General features: G+C 39.2%; 1 protein-coding gene across 3 annotated transcripts in view; it reads left to right on the forward strand.

Moving 5' to 3' along the window:
* dram1 (DNA-damage regulated autophagy modulator 1) overlaps nucleotides 1-25,126 on the forward strand; it is a 44,974-nt gene extending 19,848 nt beyond the window's left edge. Inside the window, exons 2-8 of one of the 3 annotated variants that reach the window (XM_039761708.1) lie at nucleotides 4,865-4,932; nucleotides 7,334-7,476; nucleotides 14,139-14,316; nucleotides 17,416-17,474; nucleotides 19,531-19,623; nucleotides 20,445-20,506; nucleotides 20,774-20,873. In XM_039761708.1, the coding sequence (XP_039617642.1) occupies nucleotides 4,865-4,932; nucleotides 7,334-7,476; nucleotides 14,139-14,316; nucleotides 17,416-17,474; nucleotides 19,531-19,623; nucleotides 20,445-20,489 (586 nt within the window). In that variant the 3' untranslated portion in view covers nucleotides 20,490-20,506; nucleotides 20,774-20,873. Of the gene's footprint in view, nucleotides 1-4,864; nucleotides 4,933-7,333; nucleotides 7,477-14,138; nucleotides 14,317-17,415; nucleotides 17,475-19,530; nucleotides 19,624-20,444 lie in introns of all 3 variants that reach the window. The other 2 variants (XM_039761705.1, XM_039761707.1) reach the window with 2 other exon arrangements.
* The last annotated feature ends 768 nt before the right edge of the window (nucleotides 25,127-25,894 follow it).

Here is a 25,894-nt window from a genome sequence, read left to right on the forward strand (position 1 = left end):
TGACATTTCTTTGATTGATGGTGATCACCTCGATAGACATGTTAATGGGGGTACGTGAACAATGTAAACTAAGTCTAAAATACCTACACAATAACTATAATCGTAATAAATGAACAATAAAACAGCAGAGAAGCCGTGGATTAAATAAAAAGGCTGCAGCTATCATCAGGGAGACGTGAATACCGTGGCGAAGCAAGGAAGGGAATGTAGAGACCGGAGCGACGGACGGCCTTATATAGGCAGGCAGCCAACAACATGGGAGGCGTGGGGATGTGGTCCCAACGCCACCTCACACGGCGACCGAGCTGCAGGCTATGGACGTATATATGTACGTAAGTAGGATTCAGTTAGCGTTGGTAACCTACGTACCAAATTTCGTGAAGATGGGGCCATAAATAAGAAAGTTTAACATGGTGGACGTTGTCGACCGTTATGACCGTTACGCATAGAATTTCGAAATGAAACCTGCTTAAATTTTGTAAGTAAGCTGTAAGGAATGAGCCTGCCAAATTTCAGCCTTCTAACTACACGGGAAGTTGGAGAATTAATGATGAGTGAGTCAGTCAGTCAGATAGTCAATGAGGGCTTTGCCTTTTATTAGTATACAGTAGATTTTATTTATGTTCATTTATTTTATTTCTATTTATGTTATTCATGTTAATTGTATGTTTTTCTTTAATTCTATTATTGTAATGCACTTTGTCCACAACATTCCTATGTTGTTTTAAATGTGCTATATAAATAAATTTGACATTGACATGTATACATGTGCAGCAGCCTTTTCATTTGAGCCCTAGGGCTTGAAGGATAGGCCCTTTCAAACATGCATTGCTGCAATTTCCTGTAATGCAGTTTAAAGGGTACATGAATATTTCATTCTACATCTCACTGCATTGGAAAAGTATCATCAACATTACCATGAATCATGTTCATTATTTAAGTACAATAGGATTTCTTGGACTACATTTTTAATACTATCTTTTGGTGGTGGTACTATATCACAAAATAATATGTTAGTATAGTTTTTATTTTGTGTGTTTTTATGACATTATTTGGATGACATTTTATCATCACTGATGCTGGTAGCCACTTCATTCTTCCATGCCTGATTCAATAGAGTGGCAATGATATGTTTTCTACCTTGTCCATTCCTTGCCCACACATTTACACACCAACTAACATACGTAAACCATGAGGAGCTCATGGTGTACACTCTGGGCTGGACCCTCATACTGCATGTGAATGCATCTTGTCTTTGTTCTCTTAAATAGTTTTTGCTTCCGTGTGTACTGAAAAAAAGAGATGCAAACGTCACATGCATGGACCAGCTCTTTGAGTTTGCGCAGAATTGAAGTGTAAATGTCTGGCGTGTTCTTTAGAAAAAAAATTGAAATTTTATTAAAATAAAGAACAATATATTGTTCCTGGGGAATCTTACTCCCCACTTCTCCACTTATCTTATTGTGCCTGCGAGGTATCATTATCTGCACCCACTTTCTCTGACTATGTGAGCTGATCCAAGCCAGGATACTTCCTAATATACACAGTTCAGTGGTGTTAGTCAAAGGCAAAGATATTGAAAGAGTCAAAAAGTATGCTCTTTAAGTACTTGATCGTGTCTTTTGCTTACACTCCCCCTTTCACTTTCACTGTTGCTGTCTCCCTCACACACACAAATAAAACCAAACAAGCACACAAACTCTCCACATGACTTCTTTTATATCTGGCTTCTCCAAATGGCCCCGCCCCTTGTTACAGTCTACAGACAGATAGTCCCCCCTCCTGAATTTTCTGGCCAAAAATGCCAATGTCAAAGACAACCACATTAATTGGACAATCTTAATTTGCCTGGTTTGTAAATGAGTACAGGCTTATGTATGATTGTGCCAACTCAGGTTTGGTTTCTGTGTTTCACGCAATGCTTCCAGAGTATGCTCTTTTCCTTCATTATGCTCTATATTTGATTTAAGCAGAATTGAAAAAGGATGTATAGATGTACGGATAGAGCTGACATACATTCTCATTAACATTGAACAAAACTATAACAGATAAGCCAAAACAATTGGGTTATGTTTCTTTAATGTAGAACATTACACAGCTATACGTTTTTGCATTACTGTACTTTCAAGTTCACATATCACTAATATTAATTACATTTCTCCATCACTCACTTATTGCCTCATGAAAAATGACTACCGTATTTCATTCAAAAACTATTCCTTTAAATTTTCTGACATTCATATCTTGTCCTAGTTTTTGTTGTTTCAGCTGTTATAACTGAATAACTCACTAGGTTAATTTCACAGCTGTCATATTTCAGTCTGGGCTCCACCCATGGCTTCTTTATTTTGTCTGCTTTAAGGAGGTCTTCTTTTTTTGAATAAGTTTCTCATTAGTTTTTGATTTGGTTAATTGTTTTCTGTTTTGGCAAATTAGGCCGGAACCTATGAGGATGAGTACTCTGGTCAGGTGTCTTAAGCTATATTACAGCTCAGTAATTTAAAGAACTACCAAGCAAGCGTAAGAGGGGCACTGCATATAAACAGGACTGAGGCATTCCTTCAAGTCACTTCTGAGTCAAGTGGTTTTCTAAGTTTTTTAATGTTTTTCATGGTTTTTGTCCTCTTATATTAATCTTTTGGCTTAAGGGCCTATTTTGGATTCTGATTACCTTGACTCTCTCTTTAGGATTTTAGCTTCAAACTCTTTATGGATGCAGGATTATGATTTTGGAGCTTGGTGTTTTACATGTTCTGATTTAGTGGTTTGGGCTTATTTTTTATTTAGGAGATTATAGCTTTTTGGGATTTTTTTTTATTCTCTTAATTTTACCAGTCATTTTAGTTCCTTTCCTGACAGTTATCTGTTTAGTATTTTCTAGTGTTGGTTCTTTTTCATTTTTTGCTGCCACTTATTTTTGTCATGTTTTCTAAACTGTGTCTTTTTGACTATTAATTGTTTAATTAACAAATTATTAAGATTAATTTGTATTTATTGTTAATTAAGGCCAAATCAAATCAAATGTTATTGTCACATACAATTATACACATAGTACAACATGCAGTGAAATGCTTAGTTGCTGAACTCCAAGACTTTGTACTAAAGAAGAATAAGGAAGATTACAAAAGGACAAAAAACAATAGCAGAGGACTTTACAAATAGTGTGTCAAAGAAATCACTATGTTAAATAAATGTAATAGTATGCATTACACCATAATTTCAATAACATGTGACAAATAAACAATAAATAAATAACAACAACTTAAATAAGAGAATCAACCGTAGGGCAACATGGAGTTCTAGACACTTTCCATTTCAAGATGTGGATAGATTCTGAGAAAGAGCTCCTCTTCAGCCTCCCTGAACTGGTCCTCAGGCAGTATTACCATTTACCTGACTGCCATATAGAGAAGAGGCCGTCGTCAGGATGGCATAACTCTAATAATTTCATTGTCCTGTTCCAACATTGCTTGGTGTAGGTGACCTGGAAGTTAGAGACTGCACATCCAGTGACGTACAGCTAACCACACCAGTCTGCAGAACTTTGTGACCTTACTGCATTCTGTTCCCAAACCAGGTGGTAAAACCTCATTGTGAAGATGCTTTTGATGGCTGACATGTAAAAATTCTTTAGTATCTGAGAGGGCAGCCTAAAGTGTCTGAGGCATCTGAGGTAGTAAAGACATTGTCTTGCTTTTTACATCAAGACACCAAGATGACAATGTGCTTGGGCCAGGTCAGATCTACTGTGATATGGACAGCAAGGTATTTGAAACCGTCCACTCTCTCCACCTGAGTCATGTTAATACTAATGGGGTGGTAGTGCCTCTGCTGTTTTTGTGAGGACCTGGAGTGTGTGTTTGGCCCTTTGACAGTGATCGGTCTTACAGTTAATGTTATAGCAAATGTTGTAACTTTTGAATTTCTTTGCAAAAACAAAACATCAAACGACTATATTATGTTAAGCCATCCATCAGTTTTTAACTTGTTATCCATTTCAAGGTCACACACAGCTTGAGTGTGTCCCAGCAGCTTTGGGTACAAGTTGAGAACAAGCCCAAGGCAGAGCATCTTTCACCTGAAGTTGGGAACCAGCTCTGGACAGGGTGCATTGTTGTTTACATATATACACAGTCATAGTGAGCCAGTTTAGAGTTTACAATTAACCGAATCGGCGTGTTTTTGGAATGAGGGAGAACATATAAACTCCACGCAGTTCCCAAGCCCAGGATTCTGAGTAAGAAACAACTCTTTATGACCACAGCCACAGAGATATTGATTTATTTCAGTTTTCCACTGTTTTGCCTGGAGGTATTGTTAAATAATCTTTGTCTCTACCCTTTTTTAATGGAGTGGCTTCCTTTGTACCTTTTGATTTTATATTATACCAACCATTGTACCTGTTGAAGACAGTTAATAGAATAAAAAAAAATATTTGCTATCTTGTACTACGTGTATGAACGTCTCTTAACCGGGACTGCCTCTCTCTCGATCATGCTCCCATAAAATCTGCTTCTAAGACACTGTCATTATTTTCAAGGCGCTTTCTTGCTTTCTGCCCAGTTTTGTACTTGCCATTTTTGATGTGACTCTCTCAGCTTGCCTCATATGTACTCCCTCTTTGTTGTGCCATCAAAGCCAAACCAACCAATCACACCAAAGCCAAACTGACCAATCAGATTGCTCAGGAGAACTGGACAAAAGGACCTTAGTGTTTTATTATATAGTAGATGTTAAATGCAGTTTTTATATCTTTGATGATTTAATATTACATAGTACTTAATGCCTATGTTAATATGTTGACCATTTTATACAAAAATAATGCATCTGTGTAAGGATTTCTGCTTTTATTTTTATTTCTCAGTGACACAGGAGTACAGGTTCCAGAAAGTCAAATCTTTAGCCTTTTGATTACATTTGCAGCCATTTTAGGTGAGTAATAAAGCATACGCTAAGTATGAATGAATGAATAAAGGTGGTACGAAGCACTGAAAAGGTCATATTCTGATTTGTTGTAAATGTCCTTTAATACCAGGTTTAACTGCTGTTGATGGTGTTTATGTTGTTACATCAGAAACTAAATAGTTACATGGATTCTTCTAATTTTTGAAATGTAATGTTTTTGTGCAGACTTCCTCAGTGATCTCTGTTTTTACCCATAGCTTCTAAAAATATTTTGTCATTTTAACTAATCATTTTCCGTTGATCTAGCATGTTTGTGCCTGAATATGTAAAGCTGGCAGACTGACAATCTGCAGTTTATCTCTCACTCTCAGGCGCGTGCCAGATGCTGTTGACTGAGCTACAGACACAGGAGAACCCAGTACAGCAGACAGGCAATTTGTGGAATGTGAAAATGGCAGGTCACAAATTTGGCAAAATGTCTGTGGACCAGGTGACAAGAGAGAATATGGCAAAAAAAAAGAGAGAAACACAAAAATACTTAAAACATTAACACATGATAAAAAATAAATATGCATAAAGTTTTAACTACCTTATCAGATTTGAAATAGCTGTCACACTAGGATTATTTTCAAATATTCAGAAACTTTGACATACCTCTTTATAGGTAGAGAATGACGACTCAAAATGTCATATGACTGTTGGTGAGCAAGTCACACTTATAAAACAGCCACATAAATCAAGCAAGAGCACTAAAGAGGCCTACAGTTAAACTTATTTATGGCATATTTAATGGGTAAGCCACATGATGGAGGGGACAGAGTTCTAGGATAGTGACTTCACAAGAACATTTGCATTCTTGTCTTTGTGACAGCCACTTCTTTGTGTCCCCCTTCATTTAGAATGTTTTTGACTGTTCTATTCTTAGGATTTTAAACTTTTTCAGAATGAATTGATATTAGTTTGCATTTCTGTTTTTGATTTGTGTCTCTTTTACTTTTTCTGTGTATTAAATTGCTCTCTGTATTTTGGATTAAAGATTTGTTAGATCACTTGTACCATTAACTTGTTTGTCTGGATTCCACACAACTGATGGTACAGTTGGATAACTCGGCTTTTCTTTGAGGAGGCCTGGCACTCAGAGGCAGTGCCGCAGGAGCTGTTATTTATGTCAGGATGGCACGTGCCTGACACTTTAGCTCCCTATAGATTGTATAGCAACCTTATTAGCACTGAAGTTAAGGGACGTAAGCCATTAGCTTAGCAGCGAGAACGGACTTATAATGTCAAAATTGGCAGGAGCTAATAGTCTTCAACTATCAAAGCCCTCCAAGACTGAGATTGTAGACCTCTTTCTGTAGAGGTGTGTTGTAACACATCACCTAAATAATACACTGTGTGGCCACCAGGGGGCGCTCCAGCTCCCCAAACACCTGGCACAGTCAGGCACAGCCACAAGTGCAGCACCAACAGGCTTTTATTTGGGAAACTTTACCCTGAAGTGTTTCCCTCAACAATAAAGTACATTACAAAAGCACAGCACACAGAAATACTTTGTCTACTTCTGTCTTTCTCTCTTCCTGTCTGCCTCTGCTACTCCCGGCAAGCTTTGTCCTCCTTTCTCCCGACTCTGGCTCCTTGACTTGTGGCAGGCAGCCCTTTTTATCCAATCCTCGCGAGTGCTTCCGATGATATGAAACTGTGGTTCTGAAGCGCTTCTGGTTGCAGCCCAATGGAGTAGGGACTTTTGAATCCCACAGTTCCCCCTGGTGTACCCCCTGGAACTATAATACCTGGCATGCCTTGTGGGCACCCATGCAGGGATCCCAGCCTGAGTTGGCTGCCATCTAGTATCCTGGAGGAGACAAAGCCCAGTGTAAGCTCTCTCCCCCTGTCCTTCCAGGTTGAGGGTGTCCTGGCTGGGCAAGGATGCCAGGCATCCCTCACAACTGACAAGCATTAGAAATCGGACACACTGCTCCTAAACTGTTGCTAAGCTGAGCATACTCTCAACCTTGAGGAAGAAAAAACCTCTTGAGTGTTCTCTTTATGTCATAAATCTGCTGTAGGCTCAGTGGTCATCCTCAGACTGCTGTGGCCATCAAGTAGCACAGTCTCCTGGCAGTTTTTCCCCCAAGTAACTTTGATTTTATCCAAATAAGCCATTTACTCATTATTTGACTGTGTTAATTTTTTTTTTGTTGCTTAAAACATACTTCTTTTTGAAATTGCATACCAGGATCAACATAACATCTGTGTTAGAGTGTCATGTATTTGTAACCAAAAATTCAAGCTATTATCTTGTAGTTCCCTTTTTTTAGAATATCACAAGCATGAAGTTTAAGGGCTTTACCACCTTTCTTATCATAGTCTATATACTGCTTTCTGTGAATGATTAATCACATTTTTCTTTCCTCATTTATTTCCTCAGGAGTGGCTACAATGTATACAAGATACAAGATACTTGAGAAGACAAATGACCAAATGTCATGCTGTCACCGCATACTGAATACAATAACACTGATAGTTGGCATTTTTGGTTGTCTAGGAATGCTCACTGTTGCCACTTTTCAGGTAAATTTCCCAAATTCATTTCCATATAGTACTTGTAAATAATATAATCCGGCAAAATAAAGGCAAATGTGAAAATACAATATAAGATTTTCTGTATTTGTTCAAAAACATTTTTTTTTTCATTTGCTCAAAAAGGCCTGCCAAGGAAATGATTGAATAAGGGTGCTGGTTTATTTCTACAAAGTGCTGTTCAACTCTCTGTCCACAAAGCTTGTTTTTTGCTGTACCAAAATTAATTTTAAAGTTTTGTGGTAAACAGAGCCAAATTTATAGAACAGATCAGGATGAGCAGAGACTTTGACAGCAGCCATTACAATGCCAGGAATCTGTTATATAAAATGTATTTAACACATAATGAAAAGAGTATTTTTATTTTCTGTTCATACAGTCCTAAAGTGTAATTTGCTCTTTTAAAAAATACCCTGTCTGGCCATGGGAATGCTGCCAAAACAACACCTGACGCCTGTTGTGAAAATCTGTAGCTGTTTTGCCCCTTTCCTTCTCTCCTATTTTCTCATGTAGCTCTTGTCACCTTCCTTTCTTCTTCATCATATACTCTAATGAGCTTTGCTTTGTCTTTATCATTCCTCTTAAACAGTTTACTCAGGCAAAGCAGTCCCCTTAACCTTTAGACACCGGAACCCGAAATAAAACTGTTCAATTTCAGATTGGTGCCTTTCTTCATCAAAAAAAATTCCTGAATATGGCCAAACAGTAGAAAAGCAGAGAACTGTGGAAAATGATTCACAAACACTGAAAAACATTCAAAATGGAATGGGAAGACAGAAGAAAACTTGGTGAAAGAAGAGAAAGAAGCATTTCCAATTGGAGGTCGTTAGTGTGTGCACAATGAATGAAGTGTTAAAATATAATTAAAAGCAATACTTTGGTGATTAGATGCTTATTGATTAAAACATGCTTTTCAGATTGTTCAGTAGTGAACAATGATCTACTGTATATTACATAACATTAGAGAAAATGACATTTAGAAAGAAGAATGTAATACATTTTCAGCATACAACAGCTCTTTGTTAATCTCAATGAACATCCTAGTTTGTGATCATTTTTCAAAAACTGCTAAAATAATCCATCCATCCATCAATCATCAGGGTCACAGGGGTCTGCTGGAGCCAATCCCAGCCAACACAGGACGCAAGGCAGGAAACAAACCCCGGGCAGGGCGCCAGCCCACCGCAGCTGCTAAAATAATATATCCTTTAATGGTAGATAGTGTTGTAAACTGTGTTTGGAGATTTTTCAGGTCAGGGAGGCAGATGTTTCAAGGTAAGGCTTTTATACTGACTATTTGTGACAGTGGCAATGTGTCACCTGTTGATTAGCACATACAAGTAAGAATTTCACTGCACTATGTATTCGTGACATTAATGACCCTATAAAAATATAAACAGCATAATGCCAAACTGAGAACTGAAAAGAGCCCCGTTAGGTGATTAGTGTCTTGTAAGGCTTAAGGTGATATGTGCAATACCAGTTTATATACTCGGTCACGACAGTTTGAGATTTTAGCATATGTTTCAGTGTGTGTGTGCACTGCAATGGACGAGTGCCACAACCGGCATTAGATCTTTCTTGCTGCTGAGATAGCTCCAGATACCCAAGACCCTTCACTGGTGAAACAGGTTCAGCAAATGAATGGATGGATAGTAAATCTGATCATTTTGTAGCACATATTCTCTTGTATTTATTTTAATTTTTCTAGCTTTGTTGTACTTTACTATACAAATATTCTCTTGTGTGAACTGGGTGCCACACTAGTTAGTCTTGCTGCTTCGTTGCCCTAGAGTCCTGAGTTCTTATCAGGTACAACAGTTTTCCCTCTCCCTCAAAGCTGTGCGTTTTGGATTGATTTTATTGATATAAAATAGTTGTGCCCAATAATGGACTTTCCAGGGTTGATACTTTTCCTTGTGTTTGATACTGATGTGATCAGTCCGAGAGACCAAAAACTATACTAAGCAGATTCAACAATGGATGGTATTGGGAAGATTTATTAACAATGACAACATCTGTCCAAATCCAGCTTTTAGCAGAATTACTGCAAATCCTCTCCTATCTTTGGTACCCCTTGGGTAAGCAGACTTTTTCAATACTATACAACAGTCTCTAGTCATTGAAGAAGACATTTCAAGTATGAGAGAAGAATGAGCAATTGTGTTGGCATGATTCATGTAAGCTTAAAATGACAGATGTGTGTAATTTTATAAAAATAGGAACACATAGTCAGCAATCCACATTATATACAGTTGGCAGATAACCTACACTGCATACATAACTTTATATCTTGTTGCTGGAAGGATTGGTCGATCAGTATAAGTATGGAGATTTGTGTGATGAACTCTTTTTATTATCCAGGATGGCCTCTGGCTTTTACCTGTTCCTGCTTGGCTTAAAAATGTGGTGAACAGGACAAAGCTAAGCAACGTATCTGACGATAGAAAGAAACTGTGCTGGAACTACATGCGCACAATTAAAATAAGATTCAATATCTCTAAAAGACTAAAATATGGCAGATGTATTTGGGTTTGGGACAAGCCTTTGTCAGAACCGGGTTTGAGTTCTGTCCCTAATTCCTCAATTCATGTCATTTTCTGTTGGCTGTCCCTGTCAAGAATGGGCCAAGGCCCTGCTCCTGGGTCTTTCAGTTTTTACCCCAAGGCCCTCCTGTCTGGGGCCTGTTTCTTGGCATATTTAATAGGTAAGCCACATGATGGAGGGGACAGAGTTCTAGGATAGTGACTTCACAAGAACATTTGCATTCTTGTCTTTGTGACAGCCACTTCTTTGTGTCCCCCTTCATTTAGAATGTTTTTGACTGTTCTATTCTTAGGATTTTAAACTTTTTCAGAATGAATTGATATTAGTTTGCATTTCTGTTTTTGATTTGTGTCTCTTTTACTTTTTCTGTGTATTAAATTGCTCTCTATATTTTGAATTAAAGTTTTGTTAGATCATTTGTACCATTAACTTGTTTGTCTGGATTCCACACAACTGATGGTACAGTTGGACAACTCGGCTTTTCTTTGAGGAGGCCTGGCACTCAGAGGCAGTGCCGCAGGAGCCGTTATTTATGTCAGGATGGCACGTGCCTGACACTTTAGCTCCCTATAGATTGTATAGCAACCTTATTGGCACCGAGTTAAGGGACGTAAGGTATAACTTTAGTAAGTACTTATTCCATGTTTTTTTATCTTGCAATTCCTGTCAGCAATTTACACAAAGACAGTTTAGCTGTAAGATGTCAGTTTTGCCAGCCATCAGATCAACTAACATACTTGGTGCAAGTAACTTTCCATCCTCTCCTCTCCTTATCAATGAGACAAGCAATTTATAGAGTAATGTCTACTGACAAAGTAGAATTGGAAAATGCCTGAGGTCAAATAACACCAGTTTGGATTTGGAGTGTTGTAACCTTTTCATTCATTTTATGAATCACTGAACAATGAATAGGGCACACAACAAATGTGGACTCCAAATATCCAAACTGTCTTCCACACACTTGGATGTCAAATCACTAGGAGAACATGGAACATCCAAGATGAAAAAAAGGCTAAGTGAAGCAAGTAGGAGCAGCAGATCCTCGAGTTTCAGGAAACTACAGATCATTTGCTGCATTTAAAAATGAATGCTTCAGGTGTTTTGACTGAGTTTACTTTAAACAAGTCCATCTTGGCAAATCCAATTCAATACCGTAGTAGCTGAGTAGGCTGGCACCTAACTTCTCAGCCAGACAGGCACCAGCCAGGAATGGAACCTATTTTTAAAGATGGCAACAGAAATAATCTCTGAGAACATAAATGAAAACCAGCCTTTTAAAATAAGAAATACAGTAATTTATGTTTCAGAAAGATATGTGTTACTGCATTGGTGTTTTTTTAATGTTGATGATACGATTTGTGCGATAGCTGTAGTCACATCCACAGACATCTTCAGTTTTGGGTCTGTTTTTTCTCAATCGAATTAGATTTAGAGATATAACTGTAACATCACACAGCTCCGTGGCATAAATGTAATACAACTATAAAATATTCCAAGGAATGGAATGAAATGAAAATATGACAGACTTGTGTGTTTGAAGCCCCCCTAATATTTTTATAAAGAAGTTGTGCTGAAAAATATGTGGGCCACAATTTGGGTGTAGCAGTAGTCTGTAGGGTAAAACCACTAAAATGTTGAAAGCCTTAAAATAAGAACAATAAAGAAAGTGGAGGCTCTGAGGCTAAGGATCTGTGCTGGTATCTGGAAGGCTGCTGTTTCAAATCCAATTACTGCCAGAAGGGATCCAACTCCATTGGGCCCTTGAGCAAGTCCTTAACTTGAAAACTGCTCTGGGGCACTGTGCATTGGCTGACTCTGCACTCTGAGCCCCAAAGGTCTTACAAAAAGACAATTTCCTCTCTGGGACTTACAAAGAACTTGTATATCATATCAAAAAAAGGGGATCAGCTTATTCTGCTTTGGAATTTTCCAACATTGTTCAACTGCTGACTTTCCCTTTTTTTCTGCCTCTTTACTTAATTATGGCTTTCTGTCCTTCATCTTACTGTCTTTTTCCTCTATCTATCAAACATTTGTATTCACAAACCTTTACAGTGTGCATTGTAGAACTAGTCATTCTTACTTTGCAACACTTACAGTTAAGTGAAAAACAAAGCTGTCCCTCTATAACTGCAAATGTTTGACACAGAATATTTTAACGTCACCATCTAAAATCTACTGTGGTGGGCTGGCGCCTTGCCTGGGGTTTGTTTCCTGCCTTGTGCCCTGTGTTGGCTGGGATTGGCTCCTGCAGATCCCCGTGACCCTGTAGTTAGGATATAGCGGGTTGGATAATGGATGGATGGATGGATCTAAAATCTAATATTGTATTAAATAAAGGACTCCCAAGTGGACAAATAACACATTTCTTAAACTATTTTATTTGATCTAATGAACAAGGTTATTCAACATGAACTGGCACTTAATGAACAAGTAATAGTCTCCTTGCACTTAATATGTGATTGCTGAACCTTTAGCCACGATGACTGCTACCAAACACTTCCATCCATCCAATATTAGCTTTCACGGCACTATGGAGGAATGTTAGCCCAACACTGACTTGCAGAACTGCCTGAACTCAGAAACATGGGGAGGTTTTCAAATACCAAGTCTTGTTACAGCATCTTGGTTGGGTTTTCAATATGTCTGGACTATGACTAGGTATCTCCAAAACGTTTATTTTTCAGACATTCTGATATACAGTAAAGTTGCCTTTCTGTTTTAGTCCATAATCTTGCTGCATTACGATACCTACCAATATTTCAGCTTCAGCTCTTGGGAAGATAACCAGAGGTTCTCCTGAAGACTTTGCTGACACAGAGCTGAATTCCTGCCTGCAGTTATGGCAAGTTGTCTTGTCATGAGGTGATTAAGCAACTGCACACCCTCACAATACCACCAGTGTGGCTGACTGTTAGCATGGTGATCTTACTCTGGAATGCTGTGTATTCTTGATGCCAGACCTAACTGGACCCATGTTATCTAAAATGCTCATCTTTTTTCACATCTCTCCAGAAAAGAGTCCCCCAAAAGGCCAGAGTATGTGCTGTACTTCTGTATAAGGAAGCTCACTTTGGACAGTCTTTCTGAGTCATAAACACTGACCTTACTGAAGCAAGATGCCTACAGTTGTGTGGATGGCTTTAAAATACTTCCTAGATGGTTTTACACAGTGTCTCACAAATTCTGGAAAGATTCACTATTGTTCCAACCAGCTTTCCAGTTTCTGAATAAGACTCTCACTGAGGAGCCCCAACTCTTGAAAGAGATATTGTAGCTCCTTTCAGATTAATCAATACGAACATATTTGTTTTTAATCCCCTTAGAATTTTCCTTTGATTATACAAGTTTCATGTTATGTCATTTTCTAACCAGCTTAATCCTGACAAAGGTTGAGTTGGGGTGCTGGAGTCTATCCCAGCTAGCATTGTGTGCAAAGCAGCGACAAACCCTGGACAGGGTGCCAGTCCATCACAGGACAAACACACCAAAAACACACACCCAGGCCAGTTTAGCCTCAGCAGATGGTACCATCAGGTAACAATGGACTGTGGGAAAACCCATGCAGACATGAGGAAAAAATGCAGACTCCACACAGGGAGGACCTGTGACATGAACTGTGGTCTTCTTACTGCAAGTTCAGCAGCCACACTACCACTGCACCATTGTGCCACCCTGATCATACAGTCAAGTGCTAGTTAACTGATTGTGTTGGGCCAAAAGAAGTGGGGTTTACTCTAATTATCCTTTACTTGGGTCGATTGAATTAGTAGGCAAATACATTTTCACACAGTGTTAGCTGGTCACAAATACATTTCTTCACTGCATAAACAGAGTAAGGAAAATGTGTTATTTGTTCACTCAGGTGTTCTTTATCAAATGTTAATATTTTGCTTGAAACCCTAAAAATTGTTTAGGTCAAAAAATTGCAACAATAGAGGAAATCAAGAAGGGCCAAATACTTTTTTTTGCCATACATTTTAAATGTCTCATAAATATGCATCCATAAATGTCATTAATGCTGTCAGAATGAAAAATCAATATGTAAGACTTTTTTGTGTTTTGTACTTTGTGACTTTCTTTTAATGGTAATATTTTCATTTCAGGAAAACACAGTCAGAATAGTTCATGACATAGGAGCCTTTATAGCCTTCTTCTTTGGAGTTCTTTATATTGGCCTTCAGTCCTTGATATCATTTAAGATGTGTGAAAATGGAAGCACGAGGACAATGTGCCTTCTGCGATTGGCCATCTTCATCATTTCCTTTATTGCAATGTGGCCAAGTATCCTTTTTAAATGTTAATGTCAATGTCAATGATCTTGCAGTTTGGAGCTCTGTTTAACATAGCTGTGCTCTACCTGAAACGGAATTACAGCACGAGTGTGTCATCAGCACTTTTATATGATGTACTTTATTTTTCTGAAACAAAGTTTTGGCCATAAGTAAGAAGAAAAATATACATCAGGTAACAATGGTCTACATCAAAATCCTCCTGCACAAAAAACTGGTGTTCTTTACAGATTTAGGTGCGCCAAATCCATTTCTAAAATTGGAATTTCTCTACCACAAATCATTTCTGCAACATACTGGATTCGATGAAAACACTTTTGCAAAAAAAAAAAATATATTATTTGAAATATTTTTTTATGCTGAAAAATGGCAGCCTTTTAACATCAGTTGAGGTGGAAACAACCTGAAATCTAGTATTTGTTACACATTTTTTGCTTTCAATCAGTAGTTTTTATTTCTTTAAAATAGCCAGGAATTTATATTTAGAAAGTTAGAAAAAGGGATTTTTTATTATCCAGAAGAGAGAAATGTTTTTTGTCAAAGTATGCAAGAAAAGGTTGATCCATCCATTGTCTTAACCAGGTAAGAGACACACAAACACTAGAAGAACACACACCCTCCCTTCCATTACTGAGAAACAATAAAAATGTGCGCAATAATTTTCTTGGAAATACAAAGGCAGAAACTGCAAAGAAACCTGTCGAGGGCTTCTCTCTTTTCCTACCTAGAACCTGGGTCTTTAAATATCCATCTCCTACACTCTTATTTGGAGTTTTGCTGAGAGGTTCCACCTGGACATTGCTCAAAAGGTGAGATGTTATAGTGGAAACTGGTCATTCCACCCTGAAAAAAAATAACAAGTGACTACTTTTATTATTACTACAAGTAATAATTTTATGTAAAACAATTATATCAGTAATTTATCATTTTTCCAAATCTAAATAATTCTTAAAATATTTTATTCTCTAAAACAGTGTTTTTGTTTTGTTTTAAACAGTCATTACTCAAAACTGGATATCATGGGGCAGTTCTTTTGCCAGATTTTTAGCACCATCAAATCTATAAAGACCACCTACAGTTTTTGGTGCAAAAAAACCCAAGCGAAATCAAAATAAGGCATTAAAGAAATATGTTACTAAATAAAAGTAATGTTATGGTGGCAGTAGTGGAACTGCTGGCTTTGCAGCTCCATGGTCTTGTTGTACATAATGACATGTAGGGGTGAATGTACTGGCGTCCCTTCTAGAGTTAGTTTCTGCTCGGCTCCTCATGCTGCCAGGATAGGCTTCAGCTCTCTGCAACCCTGTAAAGGAATATGTGGGTTCAGCAATGAGCAGCTGTTATAGATATTTGCTTTTTCATTTATTATTTTCTGTTTTCACGATCGTAAAGCTTGTGCAATCTGAAAAATGTACACAATTCTTATGACTATATCCAGTATTCAGAAGAGTTTACAGCTAACATTGCAGAACTTTACTGTACTGTACTATGCTTATCATCCATTCATTTTCTTCTCCATGTATCCAGTTTAAGATCTCAGGGAGTCAGGGGGCAAGGTGAGAACTAGCCCTGGGCGCCATGGTCGATTCATATACATAGTAATACAGGGTCATTTTAGCATCACCAAGAAGTAGTGCTGTTGCCTCGCAGTAAGGAGACCTGGGTTCGCCCTGCATGGAGTTTGCATGTTCTCCCCGTGTCTGCGTGTGTTTCCTCTGGGGGCTCTGGTTTCCTCCCACAGTCCAAAGACATGCAGGTTAGGTGCATTGGCGATCCTAAATTGTCCCTAGTGTGTGTGTGTGCCCTGCGGTGTGCTGGCGCCCTGCCTGGGGTTTGTTTCCTGCCTTGCGCCCAGTGTTAGCTGGGATTGGCTCCAGCAGAACCCCCGTGACCCTTTTGTTAGGATATAGCGGGTTGGGTAATGGATGGATGGATGAAGAAGTATAACCTGAGGTGGAACAAAAACAGGAGAACCCAAAGAAAAACCCACTGAGGTGGAAGGGGAAAGTGCAGATTCGACATTAGAGGTGACCGCACTCCGATTTAGAACCCAGGCCTGCAGCTCTGCCCACTGTACTGGACACCAAACTTTTTATTATCATATGCATCATAAATAAATGCAATTTATAATTCAAAAACAGGTAATGTATTGGCCATACTAATTAACTCAATTGCAAAAAAAAAAAAAAAGTGAATTAGGGATATTTGTGAGCTTTTAGTGCACGTAAAATTCAAGTATCTAAGTTTTTATTAGGATGTAATGATTCAGTGACCCTTTTATTGTTTTTTAAATGTTAATGCTGGTGACACACTGATATGATTTTAAAATCAATTGTAGCATCTGTGGTTTCCTATGACTCAGACTGCATTGCTTAACTAAGAAAATTAATGCATTTTTAAGTTTTCCTCAGTTAAATGGAAACTTTCTTTTGTTTGGTCCTTTGTAATGGTTGGAAAAGATTTCACTCTCTCCTGCTGATGTTAAGAATGCATAAGTTGACATCAGTACTTTGAAGTCCTCTGCAGCATTTGAGACTAACATTAGTAACATGTTGTAAAGTACATTTTTCTCTTTATGTAATATAGCTCAACTAAGACCCATTGTCTTTGCAGCAGAGAAGCCAGATCCCTTCTTTCTGTTACATTATTGCAATGCTTTATTTTAACAATGGAAAGGCTACATGACGTTTCAGAGTGGAGCAGCATGGATATTAGCCAGATCAAAACCAGGGTCATGTGTCCGCTCTGAAGTGTTGCACTGATTTCTGAATAACTGGATTTGGTGGTATAAGCTGCCTTTTGTATGAGTCAGATCATCACAGTGGCATGACAAAGTTTGGGCCCCTTGCTTAAAATGTCTGTTATTGTGAACAGTTAAGTGAGCTGAAGATGAACTGATCACCTTTCCTTTTTTCACTGCACAACTGTACAAAACTAAAACAGTGGACTAGTCTTGCATAAAATGCTCAAAAGAAATGTGTCATCTATATGCCTTTTGGTGATAAGCCAATTCATAATTTGTTTAATCCCACATTTCTGAAACACATGAAAATTCCTAAAGATCAGATTCCTTGACCATGAATGTTACCAGTGTTTGTGTGTGGAGGTTTGCTGACAGATTCAACTTTGCACTGGCATAAAGATGATAAGGTATGGTATACCATATAAAGTAAAAATGAAAAACAAGTACATGTATTGCAGCCATTTAATCCTTCTCATCTCTGGTCTTTCCAGCTTTGCCTCATGCTCTGCCTTTATCACTCCCACAGAGCATACTAGTTCATATCCATTCCCATTTAATGTCAGAGAGACTCCTTTTCAGACCATTTTTTTTTGTTCTTTATTTCACCTTATACAATGTTTTATATTAGGAATTTGTTAGTTTTCACATACCCCTTGGGGTCAGAGCGCAGGGTCAGCCATTGTACAGCGCCCCTGGAGAAATTGAAGGTTAAGGGCCTTGCTCAAGAGCCCAGCAGAGTAGGATCTCTTTTGGCAGTGACGGGGATTCGAACCGGCAACCTTTGGGAGACCATCTGTAGTTAATAAATTGTGTGAATATAAACTCTACTCTGTATTGCCCAGTCCTAGCATTACGATACAACTATTTATGGATTGTGACTTTTATGGAGTGTAGCAGAGCCCCAAACCCCTGACACAGCTTCACCCACACAAGCCCAACAGAATTCTTTTTCTTTCTTCTCCACACCTCCCAGAGGAGCTTTGCCCAACTCTACTCCTGACTCTGTGTCACCTGGGGGAGCAACCTGGACCTGGAAGTGCTTCCAATGCAACACACTACCACCAAGAAGCACTTCTGGGTCAGATGAAACTTCTCTAAGACAGACGAGTGTCCTTTTGACAGCTCCTTACTGGCAGCATCCAAGAACCCCAACAGGGCCTCCTAGCAGAACTACTCTTCCCATGCTGACCAAACCAAGAGGGATGCTGCCACCCAGGGTCACAGAAACGTATTTGTCTCTGGAAGGTTTTCTCCCACTGGCCTTCCATTATAAAGGCCTCCTGACTTGGTCAGGAACCACCATCCATCCCATCCAGGATGCCAGCCTGACCTTGCCTTCTACGACAGGATAATACAAACCTGGCCACACTGTGTTAATTGGAGACAATAGGGCCTTAAGAGTTGATTTGTGGTCTTGCAGAGGACACCCCACCGAATGACAGCAGGCTCTCATGCAGGGACAGCAGTGGTGGGTTATGATGGGTTATGGAGCTAGGAGGCAGCTGTGGTTTGATATGAAATGAATCAATGATGCCACCTTTTAGGAAACAATGTTCTCTTCTTAGTGTACTCTTCTATTCTTTATGGCCATCCTTAATCTTCTGTTGCATTGCTGCATGACAGTTAAAGTGTGTCTGGACTCTTTGCGTTGTCTCTATAACTTTGGCTATGTGAATCCCTTCATCTGCAGCTACCATATGCAGAAAAAAACCAAAGATAATAAAAGTGATGGGCTACAAAATACTGAAGATTATTTAAAAAAATGTACAAAAATGGACTCTTGAAGAGGGAGTTACAAAGAAACACTTCAGTTTCAGTGAAATGTTGCGCACTGCTTTCATTGGGATGGGGCAAAACAACTGACTGGTTCACTTGAATTGCACTGGTGGCACAGTGTGTAACCTCGCTACATCCCAGAATGAGCACCGCAGGATTGAATCCCATGCCTGGTTCTCGTCTGTGTGGAGCTTGCATGTTCTCACCGTGTCTGTATGGGTTTTCCTCTGGATAATTCATTGATAAAGATAGAAAAGATGTTTATTCGATTGTAAATTATGACCATGCTTGTCTATTAGTGCCCTGCCTATAATAATACTATTTTTATTTATTGCTACCCTGGGGACAAATAACATTTTCTTTTTTTCTTTATCTATCTATAGTGCCTTTCTCATCTATCAATATATCATATGTAGTGCATTTTTATCTATCTCTTATTTAGTTTCTTCCACATCTCTCTCTATCTATAATAGTAAGAAGTTCAAAAAAGAACTACATTTGTGGTAAAAGGTATTAAACAGAATATGTCATTAGCAAGAATCAGCTCATTTATTTTAGAAATCTGAATGAGAAATCTGTGAAAAGCTGTACATCATTTTTATGTGTGCATATTGTTTTACCTTTATATTCAACCAGTGCATGTTGCACACAACACATATAATTCTTCTATGTGTATTCTTGTTTTAGGGCTACACAAAGCATATCATAAGTGCAGTTTGTGAGTGGATCGTAGCTTTTGGGTTTGTCTGTTTTTTCTTGACCTACATCAGAGAATTTCAGGTTTGTATTTTGTGTTTCATGCACCGATTTTCTGCATTTTTACTGCCTTGATGACCATTTACCATCATCCTGAATGGAATTACACTTTTGAGTGAACTGGGTGTGAATGTACATATCCCTTGTATGCAGAAGTTTGATTTATGACTGAGCTTGAGGCATTGTGGGCTGCCTCTGTGTTACTCATCTCTTTATTTTGCACCCTAACCCAGAAGTCACTTCCCTTCCTGAAAACAAGAAATTTTAAAGTTGCATCATTGCTGCACAAGCACCACACCACATGGGAGGCCAGATTTGAAGAGAAGTAGGAAGAAATAACCAGAGGAAAGAGAAACCAAAAAGGTTCACATTGCGAGCACAGAAATAGCCACCCATTTCACAGAGTATTAAATGAAATGAGAGACCGTTATTTTAAGAGGGTGGCTTTGGCAAGGCATTTTAGCCCCCTTCACTGTATCTGTGATCATTTTTATTAATGCACACCTCATTTGCTAAAATAAATATTTACAAAGTTTCACATTTAAATTCAGCATGCAGTATTTAATTACATTAATAAAGGTCACTCTTGACCGATACAGAGCATAGCTTTTTCAAAAGACATCATTACTACTTTAGATAATTGGCAAAAGCATTTAAAAGAAGGTCAAATCTTGGCAAGTAAGCTCCTCTCTATATAGTTAATGTGAATGGATAATTTGGTTGGTTTTCCTACCATAAACACACTGCTGCCGTGAAAAGTTTGTGCTTATTTATGTATAGTGGATACTAAAAGCCGCTTCAGAATGAGCTCCACAGAATAACAAAACCTCACTTTGTGTTTCCAGAGATTTACTTTGAAGATGAAGACCAATGTGCTTGACTTACACTGACACAACTGTGGCGCTGGGTCTGTTTATTTTGTTTTGTATGTTTTTATGCAGACAATGCACCTGTGATCGTCTTTGATTTATATTTTATTAAATCAACTACATTTTGTTAATTGCATTATTTTGCGCCACGGTTTACATTTATTTTGTAATTTTACAGAATTTTGTAATAGATTAAAATAAATAGCAGCATATAACTTACAAATATGATAGTCACAGTAGTTAGTGCTTCTACCTCACAAATCCAGGATCCTGGTCTCAAATTTCCCTTTCATTTTCTTTCATAGAGTGGAATCACTTCTGGCACTTACGGGATTCGACCTTCCGATTACCAGCGCAGATCCCACCCTGCCTCACAGCCACCACTCCGCCGAGAGGTTAACAGGAAGTTCCAAATTGGCCCTGCAGTGGACTGCTGCTTTTTCCAGGGCTGTTTCTTGCCCATTTCCCTGAATTGGATTAAGTGGGTTTGAGATTAAGATGAATTTACCGGGAAGTAATTCCCAAATCCATGTGGGATTTGAATGTTCTTGTGCACACATTTGTTTTCCCAACTCTCCATCCCCATCCTAAAGGCAAGCAAGTCTGGCTGGGGGTGTCTCAGAACTGGCCTGGTGTGAATAGTTTTCACAGGAGGGGCCCTTACCATATGCATTCACTGCAAGGCTGGAGCCCACCAGGAACAGCTAGAAACTTCATCACAGGGCAAACTAATGCACACAACCAGTTTAAAGACGCACCTCAGCCAAACTTCCACATCTGTGAGATGAGAGAGAAGACTGGAGCACTGAGAGGGGGAAAAAAAAAAAAACAGATGGGGACATGGGGAGCAGGTGCCAGTGGCACACAGACAGGGGGGCAGGCAGGGACTGAAACGGTAATGTAACAAAGCTAACCGCCACACCACTGAAAATCAATGGATGGACAAAGTCGATGAGGGTCTGTGCTTGAGATACCTCTGTAGGCCAATTCTGTAAACTCTGCTCCTTGACACCCACCTTAAAGAAGGGATCCATAATTGAAGTCCACAACTTCGTAGCTTCTGCCAATCATCTCCCAGTCGCTCAAGGCACACTCTCACCTTTAGTGCAGCCATTAGCCACTCTCTGCTCCTATTAATTCAGACAATCTGAAAAAGCTTGTTTAATTCACAAAATATATCACAGCATCATCCACCCAGTGCGATTAAGAGATAGATAATAGATCCAATGTGGCCTGTTCTAATATTATGTATCACGTACAATGCAAACACACTTTTCTGTTTTGTCTCGAAGGAGTAACACCCAAACTCAAAACTCTCAATGAACACTTGGTGTCATTTTATCTTCTAAGAGTCTTGCTTGTTCTTTCTCTGGCTATCCCTGTCTACACTGTATCCTGGTCTTATAGGATTCTGTATTACACTGAATCATGTAAAATGAATTCCATAAGGAATTGATGGAGAGATAAACTGTTATTGGGAGACACTTGTGTTCATGGCCAGCATCCTGCATGTTTTACTATACAGCATATCATCTAGGGCCAAACACCATGTTGTGTATGCACACCTAGGATTTTCCTTCCTATAGGTAATCTGGAATCTGCGCCATATCCCCCCCAATTCACAAGTTAGTCACTGCCATTAGAAAGTCTCTTAAATCCCATAATATTGTGACACAAGTGCATAAACATGCCTTTATTTTGAGCTGTGTTGTTGAAAGGAGACTGACCAGAGGCAGGTCACTTGAAGACGAGTGAGTAGTACCACAAGATGAGTAAGAGTGCAAGTGCCCCCCAGTGCTGTATGCAGTCTAAGGCCTTAAAGGGCTGCACTTTATTGCCACAGCAATGCCAGTTGTGTGGAGTCTGATGTCAAACAGGTAAAACATCAAAATGAACACACAGTATAAGGAGAACAAGAATTACCACTACACACCACCCATAAACCACCAACTTGACAAAAACACGCTTATGACATACTGTGTTTGACTGATTTGTATGTTTTACACGTAAAGTGCAGATGTATATATTTAGTTTATATTTATTTTTTTATGTACAGTCCCGCCCATTACCTTTCGTTTTGTTGCTTGAGTGCACCTGCACACCAGTCGTACCAGGAGCAGAATACTTAGCAGATGCTAAGGTTACACTGCCATACTTTCACTTCCTTATATAGCAGAAGGAACAAAACCAACAAATATCGAAACTTACTTCTCATGTGTGGTCCTTAGGAAATGTAATTAGTCACCATATGCTTCCCAAAGACCAGAGACACTCAAGTGCACTGCAGCTTGAACATTTAATGCTCTACACAACACTACAGGAAGTTGTGTATTTTATTTGGTCATGCCAGGGTGCATTTGCCTGTCACTTCCCAAAGACGTGAATGTTAGGTTAATGTAGGTGCGAATGTCCCCTGCAAAATACTGGTGTCCATCAGAGTAGATTTGCTCCCTGTGTCTGGGACTGCTCTGAAAAACTTTGGCTGTGTGGTTGTGATGGTTAAGACTTGAAACCCTGAGGTTGAGGGTTCAAATCCTGCTTCTGGCACTGTGTGACCAATAACAAGTCACTCCACCTTCCTGTGCTCCAATTGGGGAAAAAAAAAATGTAACCATTGTATCTCATTGTCAGCCATCTTACAAGTAACAAACTGTAGCTGAAATGGATAGATAATGCCACGTGACCACAGAAATGTGGTATGGAGCACTTAAAACTGTTACACATCGTAGTGCATACCTAAAAGTCATTAAACACGAATTTCAATCTTTACTGTTAATTTATTTTATTAAGGTATTCCCCAGGTGAGTGGCTCTTTAGCTCTCAGTGCTGTACAATGAAGCGTGTTGGAGGTCAAAGGATTCAGTACCAGCTTTGTGCTTCGATGTACTGCATGAATGTGACATAACCTAACTACACACACAAGAGTCTTTAATCGGAACTGAATGCAGGGTTGGTGCTCAAGGGCTGGAAAATCTAATATCAACCCACTGCAGAGCCAAGCATTTGATGCAGGCGGTGGAATTGGCCTAAGTCAGATGAAGCCCCGGAATCATCATCCACAAAAAGCAAAACATTTTTCATCAGGGCATCAAAAGGTAGCAGAGATAAAGGCATCTCTGGCATTCAGGTAAACTGTTACTATTGACCGTTTTAAAAATGACCATGGCAAATGGTGTTGTCTGAAAAAAACATCACAGATGACATTCAAGGCTTTCACCACTGAAGGGTGGTGCTTTCAGAGGCACAGAAACAAAGAAAACAAACAGGACCATCCGCTGTTCATGCTAAGCCACTCCAGTGTAGAGTCAAACGCTTTCTTTGAAATTAAAGATCTAATCAACTTCAGGCTAAAGGCCCAGAGATTGTCAGTCATAGGCTTCATTTACCATAATCTTAGATAGTCGGGGGAGTTGTGATGCACTCCCCAAACGGTCCAACTAGTCTGTGACTTGCCCTGACAGATTCAAACTGGTTGTCACAGAGGTGACAATCAATGAACGTTTAGCTGGAAGTACAATGCATATAATGTAGTGACAAAAAATAAGAAACGTGGGTGTTTTGGATCACAAAAACAGAAGGAAGGCTCATGTTTTATGTGCAAAAAAAGAAAAGAAACTGCAGCTGAACTCGCTGTATGTGACGTGTAAAGCCCTTGTACAACACTGGCTCCTTCACATTGGCTGTTAGAAAAAGGGGTAAGCACACAATACTTTGGAAATGTGAAAATTTGCTACAAATTCATGGAATCATCTACTTTGACAAATCAAGTGCTTTCTAGTTATGTAATAACAAATCCTGAAGCAACGAGATCAACAACTTCAGATGTCCAGTTGGACATCCCACCTGACTAGAAATTGTGTAACGTGACATCAGTTTAAGTAACATTTTTCACAGTGAGTGCTGTCACAAGATGAATTAGCAGAATAGACAACAGTAGCAGAAAATGTGAGTGAAGATAAAGAAAAAGTTAATTACTAGTAAGTTAAAGAAAATCATGGTGCAGAATGCAAGCTAGAGAGTGGTACCTGAAATACAGTAAGTACACAGCAAGAAGCCCCATCCTGGTTTTAAGGAGAGCAAAGACTGTCAGGAGAAGCTAGCAAGAAGCCCCCGTTCAAGTTTTGTTATCTGTCATCACTAGCTGGAGAGCAGCCATGCTCTGTTGTTTGGAACAGCAAATTACAACTGTTGGAGCTCCATGTGCATAGAAGCTCTTTCAAGTGACAACGGATTTGTGAAACAATTGGGTAGTGAGTGCTCATGGGAGAGGCACAACTGGTGGAAAAGTGGTGTACTACAGCTCTGAGCAGTACACAATAAGAAATCCTTCTGTCCATAGCCCAGAGTTTGTTGCAGACTTCATGGATTGTACGCAGTGATAATTGCAACAGATGGGTGTGTCATGAAGGTCATGTCAGACTTGCTTCATTATCTGGGGGCTTCTTTGTATGCCACAGAACTATTATTAATAATTCCTTTTATGGCCTGTCAAATCCCTCAGATTATATTGTGCCAGCTTGCATGGCTTTTACCTGTTAAAAACTACCTAATAATCTTGCCTTTTTTGTTGTACTTTAATTAAAACGTTCAATGGAAGTTGAAAGATCTTCACAGACTTATGTCTGTCAGCAAATAAAATCAAAAGGCAAAAGAGGAAATTGGCTCATCTTGTCATTTTTATCCATAACCATAATGCTGCATTGTACAAGTGTGCTAATATGAGCGGGGATCTCAACATAACCAACTTCTTTAAAATTCTGAAACTAATTATAAGAGGGGTGACCAAAAAAAAAAGTTTCCTGGTGTTTAAATTTTCTTTTTTCACACAATTCACATGAATGCTAAACCACACGATGAAACACTTCAAATGTTCGAAAAGAACATTTCACTTCACTTTGCCATCTTTGTCACATGTCTCAGTAACAAGGGGTCTTGAGACCAGGAAGGGTGTGGCATCTGTTTAAACCCAAAGTGTTAGATCAGCATGAGTTGGGGCATCGGCATGAAGCAGAAGTGGGCTGGTTGACAGTTAAACTTTTCCTGATTGATTGATTTGTGAAATTAAAAATGGGCTATTGATATATAATAAAACATCCATCCATCCATTCATTATTCAACCCACTATATCCTAACTACAGGATCATGGTGGTCTGCTGGAGCCAATCCTAGCCAATACAGGGCGCAAGGCAGGAAAACAAACCCCGGGCAGGGTGCCAGCCCACTGCAGGGCACACACACACACACCAAGCACACACTAGGGACAATTTCGGATCGTCAATGCACCTAACCTGCATATCTCTGGACTGTGGGAGGAAACCCACACAGACACGGGGAGAAAATGCAAACTCCACGCTGGGAGGACCCGGGAAGTGAACCCAGGTCTCCTTACTGCGAGGCAGCAGCGCTACCACTGCGCCACCGTGCTG

This window comes from Polypterus senegalus, chromosome 8 (genome assembly GCF_016835505.1).
Source record: "Polypterus senegalus isolate Bchr_013 chromosome 8, ASM1683550v1, whole genome shotgun sequence".
In the NCBI taxonomy this organism is placed as follows: domain Eukaryota; kingdom Metazoa; phylum Chordata; class Cladistia; order Polypteriformes; family Polypteridae; genus Polypterus; species Polypterus senegalus.